Genomic DNA, 9324 nt, shown 5'->3' with positions numbered 1-9324 from the left:
GGGGGGGCTGGCTCATCCCCTGATGCGTTTCACAAAAAGCTTGAGTGTTGCGGGTAGGAAGCTGCTCCAAGCAGAACAGCATGGCTCTGTTGCATCTGGAGGTGCGTGCATGAGACTTCCATGCCAGGAGAGGAGTGTGAAGCCTGGATGCTCGCTCCACGAGTGTGGAGACCTGAAGGCATAGCTTCCCTGAACAGTTCCTGAGACCGGTGAATTGGGACAAGTTGCATGGGGAAGAATTTGTCATTACTATGCGATTTTCAGGTGGAAATGTCTTTTGCACATGTAGCAGCAGGCTGGCAGTTGAGTTTCAGGTGGGTTTGGGAGGGTTGTGCTGCACAAGACATGGGTGCTGCGCTCCTGAGAGCTGCTGTCACACTTTGGGCAGCAGCAGCCAGCCTGGGGTAGAAGCTGCATGTTCAATGAATGAGGGAGCGCTGCTGCAAAGGAAGGAGCTTTTGATGCATTTGGCCAATCCATACAGAGCAAATGCAGTGGCGTGGGTGGGGGAGAAGCTGGGAAGTGCTGGAGGAGAAAGTACCTGGCACAGGGTGTGCCTGAAGGCGGAGGCAGGCATCAGTGTGCCTTCAGCTGCATTCTGCTTGTCTCCTCCCCTCTCAGTTTCCCCAGTAGGAGGAAAACAAGTTTATTCCCTTGTCCTAACAAACTGCCCTTCCTAATTTTGTTCTCAAAACAAGATTGCTGTAAAACTGCTGGATTTTAAGGCCAGAGGATGTATTGTTCTGCTAGAGCCAGGTTTGTGAAGCCTGGAGGAAGCCCTGCTGCTGGTGACAGATCCAGGTGTGTGTTTCACAGTTCAATCAAATGGTATACGCTTTGCTGATCACTTAAATGTCATGTTCTGAATTCGGAATAACTTACTGAAACACATGCTGTGGCTACGCTGTGTTTATGGGGATGTGTGCCCTCTGGTTTGAGCTTGTTCAAGCTCCCTATCTTACCTCCTTGATCTTAAGATTCTCGTAGGGGCAGGCAGGCTCTGCTGGCATGGAGCAGTTCCAAGCCATCTGTCAGCCTCCATGTACCGCCCCTGCTGCGGCAGCGCTGGTGTTCTGTCAGACTGGGAAAGCCTTCGGGGCTGATGCTTCGTCTGGTGTTTCCAATAGTGTTGCTGAGCACTTCAGGCTACTGCAGTACAGGCTACTTATGGGGAAGAGTATTTCGTATCTCGGTACTAATCCTTCAGTATTTGCACCGCAGTTCTCTTGTAAAGGGAAAAAAACTATGTACAGCTCTTGTCTGGTTAATGCCTGCTAGAGGTAACCAATAAAAAGCTGATGTTCAAATAGGCAAGTACTTAAAAACAGAAAATGCGATGATTTTTTCCTATTAGAACTCACACACAGACCAGAAAACAGAACAAAATGAAAAAGTTGGAATTCACCACATTCTGCCTGCAGGGCCATTGCTGGTGGTGCTTTGAGGTGTTTGAATGATGCAACAGCGTCTTGTTGGTTAACGCTGCGCACCAAGTTTAAGGACGGTGTGGGCCCTGTTTCCCACTGCTTAGGGGTGTTGGTACTTTGGGCTCTGGGGAAGGAGAGGAGGGGTTGTGTGCACCCGCTGAGCTTTTGGACGGTGCAGGTTTTAAGTGATGCAGATGGAGTATGTATGCTATTGCAAGGGACGTGGTGGGAAGGACCTGCTTGTCAAGCAGTGGGTTTCTGTACCCTCGTGTGTCAGTTGGAGTACTCATTTGCTGAATGCCACACTGAATCTTGGCTCCAGCAAGGGCTGTGTCCTCTGAATAGATGTCCAACGCTGCTGGAGGTACTTTGGCTATTTTGCAGCTCCTCCAAATACCTTCAGAAGTCCCTTTGATCCCAGAAAATGCTTAGTGGCTGCTCTTGTGAAAGAGATGCCCAAACGGTTTGGCTTCAGGTGGGCATAGAGGGCAAAGCATAGGCTTGTATGGCAAGGCTGCATGTCTGAATGCCACTGTGTACTTGTCACTTCAGAGGAAGCCGGTGACGAGGCCCTCGGAGGAGAACTCTCCACAGCATGGCTGATCTGGCCAAAGTGGCCACAGCTCTGCAAGCTCAGTTTGCCCTCAACATGCAGCAGAGAGCATCCAAGGAGCTCCTCTTCCCATGAGCATCATGGGCACTTGGAGCCCCTCTGTCGAGGACAGGCGGCAGCCCCTGTCCCATCTGGGTATCCATGGCTGCCCATCCTGGCACCTCCTCGGGGCTTGTTCCCTTTAACAGCCTTTAGGGTCTCAGCCCTGCAGCCCCTGCCTGGGGCAAGAGCTGCTGCTGGGAGATGTCAGGACCTGCTCTCTGCCTCTTCCAGCTGTTAAAAAAAAAAAAGTGTTTGGCATCTGGCTTCGTGCCTGTGATGTTAACAGGGGCTGTGGTGTTAACAGTGGGAGGTAGGGCACGGGGATGGCAGCACCCCAAGGCTGGGTGCCCTGGGTTCCCCCCAGCAGCAGCTGCTGCTGCCTGGGGTGCCACTGCCCCACTGTTCCGGGGGCCTGCGGAGGCATTTCCCAGCACAAGTGGAGTGTGCACAGAAGAGGGATCTTTTGGGGCTGGGAAGGAGGAGAGCTCGGAGGCTGCCAGCAGTGGGGTAACACTCAAATAGGCTTTCCAACCGGGTATTTCCCCTCTTGCCAGTCACCAGGATACAAATACCAGAGAAGCGGATTTTTGACTGGCTGCCTCCAGTCTGAGGTAGCACCATCACCGTGGTGTAAAAACCATCCCACAGCCTGGATCCCGGTTGGAGGTGGAGGAAGGAGGCCCAAGAATGGGCTGCCCGGGGCAGGGGTCGAGTCCCCATCCCTGGGAGTATTTAAAAGCTGGGCAGATGAGGTGCTTAGGGACAGGGTTTAGTGGTGGGATGGCAGGGTTAGGGGAATGGTTGGGCTTTGATGGTCTCGAAGGTCTCTTCCAGCCTAAGTGATTCTATGAGTCTAAGAGCCAGCCTTCATTAATGCAATGTGCGTTAATGGCAAAAATAAAGGAAGGAAAAACCCTCTGAGCTGCCTGGGGGTGCCCCCAGGGGTGACAGCAAGCAGGTGCAGCTGGCTGCAGGGCAGGGGCAAGGCTGAGGGATAAACCCTGACCTGCACTGAAAAGACACCTGGGCTTGAGGCTGAGGGCTGAGTGGGTGCGTGAAGCTGTGGGGAAGGAAATGAGAAAAGTGACGGGGGGGTTGCAAGAGCAAGCTCGTCAGCCATGAACCTGAGGAGGAGATGTGAGCCTGTCAGAGGCAGGAAACCTGCAGATAAGGGGGGGTTCTGCTGCACCAGCCTCTGCGCGCAGAGGAAAGGAAGGAAGGGATGTCACCAAGCAGTGCAATTGCTTCTGCGCCGGTTCTCACCCACAGAGGAAGCTTCAGGCGCTTTCCCTGGGCCCTGCTTTGCTGATAAGGAGCTGTTGAAAGTGAAGGCTCAGGCATGTTGCAGTTCTGAGGCATTTCTGCTGATTTTAAGGCCCCCCTCTAGCCCAGAGATGTGGCTTTGATCTGGGTTGGACCAATTCTGCCTTTTTGGATCATTTAGTTCTGGCATGGACCCATTTCTTTCTGTTTCTTTCTCCATTGTGCCTAGAAGAGCCGTTGTATTGTTAAACATTTTTAAAACCCCTGGGGCTTATTAATTTGCCCTACGTGAGCTGGCTGAGGACCAGACCTGACCTGGACCCATGGCAGTTGGTTTAGCCCCAGGTTGGGGAAAACTGGTGGCAAGGCTTGGGTGACAGACATGGCAGGAGCAACCTCCCAGGCGGTGGTGGGTGGAAACCTGCCCTGTGGTTGTAGCTGTCAGTTCATGATTTATTCACAAACCCTCAACTGTGAACAAGATGTCCTTTAATTAAGGTATTATAAATGGGTACTGCTGCCTGTCCAGCAAGATCCTGTTTTATGGACCTTAAACCCAGTACAATCCATGTGTTAAAAGGTTTAAAAATCAGCTACTTTGAGTGCAGTAAGAGGCTGGTTTCTCCCCAGCTGCTGCTCTGCTGGTGCCAACAAGCAGAGGGGGGAGTTAGGGGCAGGTGAGAGCTTGAGGGTCCGTGGCTGCTGCTCACTGGCGCTGTCCTCCACAGACACACACACCCCGCAAAAAAGGTTGCGCATGAACTTGAGACATCTGATGGGGTTGGGCTGCTCCCCCACCTCGGCCAGGCTTTGGCTCCTTGGGCATTTGCATCCCATTTCCCTGTGGCTGTGGGAGTGCAGATGCAGTGGGGCCCTGTTGCAGCCTGTAGGGTGGGCAGGGCTCCTTTTACGTACAGCCTCTGCCTTCTCCTCCTGTGGTCACTGGGTGGTGCTTGGGGTGCTCAAACATCACCTCCCAAAGCACCCTTGGCATCCCCTTTCTCCAGCATTGGTGCCTCCTCATCCCCACCTTCGTCTCAGCTGTCCCATGTCCAAGCCAACAGCCCTTGGGTGCCTGGCTCCCATGGCATCAATGAGTGATCGTGGCTGAAACCAGGGCAAATGCTGTAACAGGTGGGTGGCTGCTGCAGGGCTGTGGTGAAGCGGGGCCCTGCCCTCAGCTGCTCTTTGCCCCCTTCCCCACAGGGCCCTGCTTGGGAGCGGCTGTCTCTGTCAGGAGGAGGTAGGAGCTGATGGCTTCCCTCAGGCCCAGGCTGATGGGAGAGTCCTCCTCTGGTGGGGACGCAGCATCTGAGAACAGGAGGGAGCTGTGCAAGGATGGACAGGACAGTCAGTGGGCAGCCCCCAGACCCCTGGGTGTCTAGCAGAGGCAGTGAGGGGAGCCCTAGCCCCTTCCCTGGCTGTCCCTACCTGTCGATCTTGTCCCAGTTGAGTGATGGCTTCTTCACAACAGCAGGCAGGGCTGGGATGGGGGCCACCCTTGCGCCTTCTGTGGAACAGGGCTCCCTGAGGGTGCAGCACAGCCCGTCTCCGAACTCTGGGCAGGGAGTCAGCAGCATCAGCAGGTGCCCCCCACCCACACCCCAACCCCGGGGGCACCTGGGGAGGCAGGGCCAGTGCTGCCTTTCCCCCCCCTCCCTCCCTGCAGGGTGCAGGGTATCCCCATGCACATAGATTGGGAGTGCCAGGGGGCTGGCAGGGCGTTACCGGAGTAGTGGTCCACCAGGTCGTGCAGCCTGGGGAAGGTGAGCCTGGGCGAGATGTAGAGCCAGCCATTCTCCAGGCGATGGATGCGGTAGTGCGTCACTGAGTCCCAGGAGGCATGCTCACTGCGGCGCACCGACAGCGAGTAGCAGCCTGATGGGGCACAGGGTGAAGGGCATGTGGTTGGGCTGCTGTGGGCACCCACCCTACTCAGCCCCTCTGCCCTGTGCACTCTCACATCAGTGCTGTGAACATCCCTGTGGCAGCCCCATGCCTGAAGCACTTCCAGGCAGGGGCATGGGGCTTGAGGGACATGGGATGACCTTGGGCAGTTGCTGGCTGTGTCCCACCCACCCTCAGCATCGGGTGCTGCGGCTCTGTGCACGAGACTCCTCTTCGGGGTGCTGTGCAGGGATGGGCTGGTCCCAGCCCCCCATGGCCCCCTCGGTGCCGAGGCAGCCGTGGGGCCACGCAGCACTGAGCTGGTGCATCAGCTGCACGCACTGGAGCACCTGGCAGGATCTCCTTGCGGGATCCCCCCAGCACCTTATGGTGGGGCCCCATTTCATTTCAGAAGCTGAGCCTTTTCACTTCTCTGCTTAACCAAGAGCTGCAGGAAGCCTGCTGGTGGTTTTTGCCTTTTGTGGCAGAAGCTCAGCTTGAAGCAGGGAGCAGCAGCACCAGGAAACTGCTGTGTGGGGCAGGCCCTTGCCACCAGGTGCAAGCAATGGAGGAGCATCCCCACTAGGGCCCTGCTCATGCCCTCGGCACCCCAGTGGGGATGACTGGGAGGGGGTACAGGAGATGGGGCCCAAGGGCTCTCACCTCGCCTGGTCTGGCTCTCCCGTATCAGGAAGGACCCGCTATGGTTGCCGGGCCGGAGCAGCAGCTCCTCTGCCTTCTGCCGGCTGATGCCCTCGTAGAGCCACCTGTGCAGGCAGTGGGTGCTGGCAGAGCCTCTCCTGGCTGTGCAGGGACACCCAGGACCCATCCTGCCCCGACCGGGGTGGAGGGGATGGCTTGGGGTACAGCAGCTCACATCCTGGGGACACCCCGGCCCACTGTGCTGCCTCCCTAAGCCCCAGTGCTGCTCCACAGCCCAAGCAGAGAAACAAAGCGGGATGTTCCGGCATGGTGGCTGGCGTTCAGCCTCAGGGTTGGCCAGGGTTGCTGCAGTGGGGCCATGTCCCCTGGAACCCACCCTGAGATGTACCCTTCCCAGCATTTACCTGTGCCTGACCTTGGCCACACAGCTGCTGGGGACACGGCACTCCTTGCCAGACACCTCAGATGCCACCAGCCACCACTCCCCGTCCCTGCAGGGAAGGAGGATGAGCCATCCTGAGGGGCCAAGGGTGGTGGGTGCAGGGAGGGGGCACCCAGGACAGGTGCCACCATCATGGCCTTGTGGGCTGCACACTGGTCAGGAGTGCCCACTTGGTGCGAGGACTTACTCAGAGAGGACACGGAGCTGCTCCCCCATCCTCAGGACAGCAGCCGTGCCCACACCAGAGGGGAAGTCGCAGAGGGCCAGGGCCAGGAAGCCACTGGGGGCTGCAGGGAAGGTGAGAGGGTTCAGCGCTCCCCCAGCACCATCTGGCCCCAGCTGGGGCGGGAGGACTGTGCACACTGGGGGACACTGGCCAAGCTGGTGGCTGCCAGGTGCTTACCTGCCTGCGTGGGCAAGGGGGGCTGTGTGGTGTCGGCAGCCACTGGTGGGCTGCTGAGTGGCTTCTCCCGGCTGGGCAGGCTTCCCATCCCTCAAGGTCAGCACGTGCCCCTGGCCCCCAGCCTCGGCTGCTGCTGGCTGGGGGGGAAGAGGGGGCTCGGGCTTAGCACCAGCAGCACCATGGGCCCTGGGCAGAACGGTTGGCCCCTGCAGCGCCATGAGCCCTGTGCACAGCCGTGTTGGGATGCAAATTCATGGGTCGTGGTCACCCACCCTGTGCCCCGGGTAAGGGCATCACTGTGGGGTGATGCCAGCGTGGTGGCTCCCAAGGAAGGCAGGGCCAGGCCAAGGATGTGGGCTGGGGCTGAACCTGGCAGGCAGCTCCCCAGGGAGCCCTTCAAGGAAACCATCTCCCTGCAGCCCCAGAGGGTGTCTGAGGAGTCGTGGTCACAGCTGGGGTAAGCTGGGGGCCCTCCCCATCCACATCCCCATGGTGGGCAGCAACTGGCCATGCTCACCCTCTGGGTGCTGCCATCCCACCCCAGCCCATTGTCCCCTGCTGTGTGGGCCACCCCATCCCAACACCCCCTGCCCCAAGACCCACTGCTGCCCTGGGGGCAGGGGGTGACCCCCACTTACCTGCCTCTCGCTGCTGTTACCATTGTGCGGGAGCCATCAGTGCCAGGCAGGCACTGGCTGGGCTCTGCCCTGCAGGGTGCTGCTCCAGCGTGGTGGGTCCCCAGGGCACCGTGTGGTGGTGGGGGGGGTGGTGGTGGTGGTGGTGGTGGTGGTCCCTTGTGCATTTTTTTGGGTGGGGTGTGAGGCGCCAGGGCTGCAGCTGCCACTGTTTCCTGTGACGTGCGCATGCACCAGAGCGGGGTTTTCTCTTTTCACTCAGCCAACAGGTTGCTCAGCTTTGAGCCTCAGGAGACCTCGGTATGGAGCACAAGGCCTAAGAAAATCCCTGAGGGCACTATGGGCACTGCATGGGATTTGGGGTGGGGTAAGTAGGAGGGATGGGCGGCGTTTGCGAGCGGGAGCAGTGCCAGCTCCAGGACTTGGTGGTTGAAGCTGGACAAGCACAGCCCCTAGCCAGGACAAACCACAGGGTGTTCCTGGTGCCTCCTTGGCATGGCAGCTGCTCTGCCAAGCCCACTGCCTGGCCGGGTTATGTGTGGGAGGATCCACAGCCCCAGCTTCATACCCATCCCATCCTCATCCTCATCCCTACATGCCCATCCTCGCCCTATCCAGCACCAGCCTCCACCACTGGGGTCAGGAGCCTCTGCTGAGGAAAGGCCTTGGGTTCGCTCTGCAGCTTCTGGCTGCTCAGTGGCCTCCTGCCTTGGCCATGCTGCTGCAGCTGAACATCCTGCTGCTATTTCTGCTGTGCCCTTGAAAAATTCTGGTCAGTTGTAAACCACCGTGACGGTGTGAAATGCACACAGCAAAGGGCTTTTACGAAAGCAGCCACCCGCCCGCTGCAGCTGCTGGGGTTTGGGGCCTCCCCTGCGCCTGCTCTGAGCTCGGACACTGCTGGCTTGCAAGGGGCTTTTTGTGGTTGGGAGATTTATTTGCTCCTGGAAGGGGTGATGAAGCCCCATTGGGGTCCCCGGGGTTGTGAAGTCCAACCCTGGCCATGACCTGTCCCAAACACGGCTCAGCACCCCGAGCCCAGCTCTGGGCTGCCAAGCACTTTCTTGGTTTAGTGCTGGTGAATAAAATGGGGCCCCCCAGTCACACCACCACCACCAGTCCCCCCCACCCCCTCACCCTGGACAGTGGGGCTGGGCAAAGGGCCTTTAGCTTAGTGCATGGGTGGGAATGCCACAGCAACCATCCCTGCGGGTGGTTTCAGGAGAAGATCAAATAGTGGAGTTTTGGGGGGGAGGAGCCTCCCCAGGCCTGCTGCCTCTTCAATATGTGACTGTCACCAGCTACTCCAGCTTGGCTGCGGCTCCAGCTTGAAACCATCCATGGCTGGACATCCCTCCCTCCCCATCACTCAGCCCACAGCTGCACCACCCTCCTGGCTTAAAAACAAGGGAGGAAAAAAAAAAATCCCAATACCAGTTATGAGCCTCCCAAACCAAAATTTCTGGCCATTACTCCTCGCAGCATCGTCTGGCACCACCAAGAAGAGTTTCACTCCATCACCTATCCCCAAGGAGCATGTCCAGCTGAGCGCGCAGGGTGCTTCAACCTGGGCAGGGGCTGTGCTGCTACCGCAGCTGGGGCCACGGGGCTGGGAGGGCAGAGCGAAGCTGCCTGCTCCCCAGGATTGTGGTTTTCTGGGTAACATATGGCACCTTCCAGCACAAGCAGCACAGCAGTTGCCTGTCAGAAACCTCAACCCACGGCCAAGATTTGTTTTTCCACCAGTGACCCAGAGAACCCTTCAGCAGAGCTGTGCTTGGCAAGCCTCACCCCATGCTGCTGATGGGTACTTTTACTGATACACAGATTCGGGAGCCTGGGCTGACATGTCTCTGAATGCACTTGTCCCAGGGCTTTGAGCAGTTAAGCGTCTGGTCCTCGGGAGAGCTGGCAAGCGCTAGCTCCATCTGCCCACCCGCCCTGACTGA

General features: G+C 58.1%; 1 protein-coding gene across 1 annotated transcript; it reads right to left on the bottom strand.

Annotated features, from left to right (window-relative positions):
- Positions 1–4491: 4491 nt before the first annotated feature.
- Positions 4492–7129, bottom strand: SLA2 (Src like adaptor 2). The gene is made up of 7 exons (XM_009638033.2): positions 6741–7129; positions 6525–6624; positions 6300–6386; positions 5896–5999; positions 5074–5223; positions 4777–4903; positions 4492–4673 (listed from the first exon to the last, which is right to left on the bottom strand). Exons 1-7 carry the CDS (start codon positions 6826–6828, stop codon positions 4523–4525), a joined length of 807 nt encoding a protein of 268 aa, XP_009636328.1. The 5' UTR covers positions 6829–7129; the 3' UTR covers positions 4492–4522.
- Between the last annotated feature and the right edge of the window lie 2195 nt (positions 7130–9324).

Source organism: Egretta garzetta, unplaced genomic scaffold (genome assembly GCF_000687185.1).
Source record: "Egretta garzetta isolate BGI_Z169 unplaced genomic scaffold, ASM68718v1 scaffold440, whole genome shotgun sequence".
Lineage (NCBI taxonomy): Eukaryota > Metazoa > Chordata > Aves > Pelecaniformes > Ardeidae > Egretta > Egretta garzetta.
The sequence above is the reverse complement of the archived record's forward strand: the minus strand, read 5'-3'. Positions and strand labels throughout refer to the sequence as shown.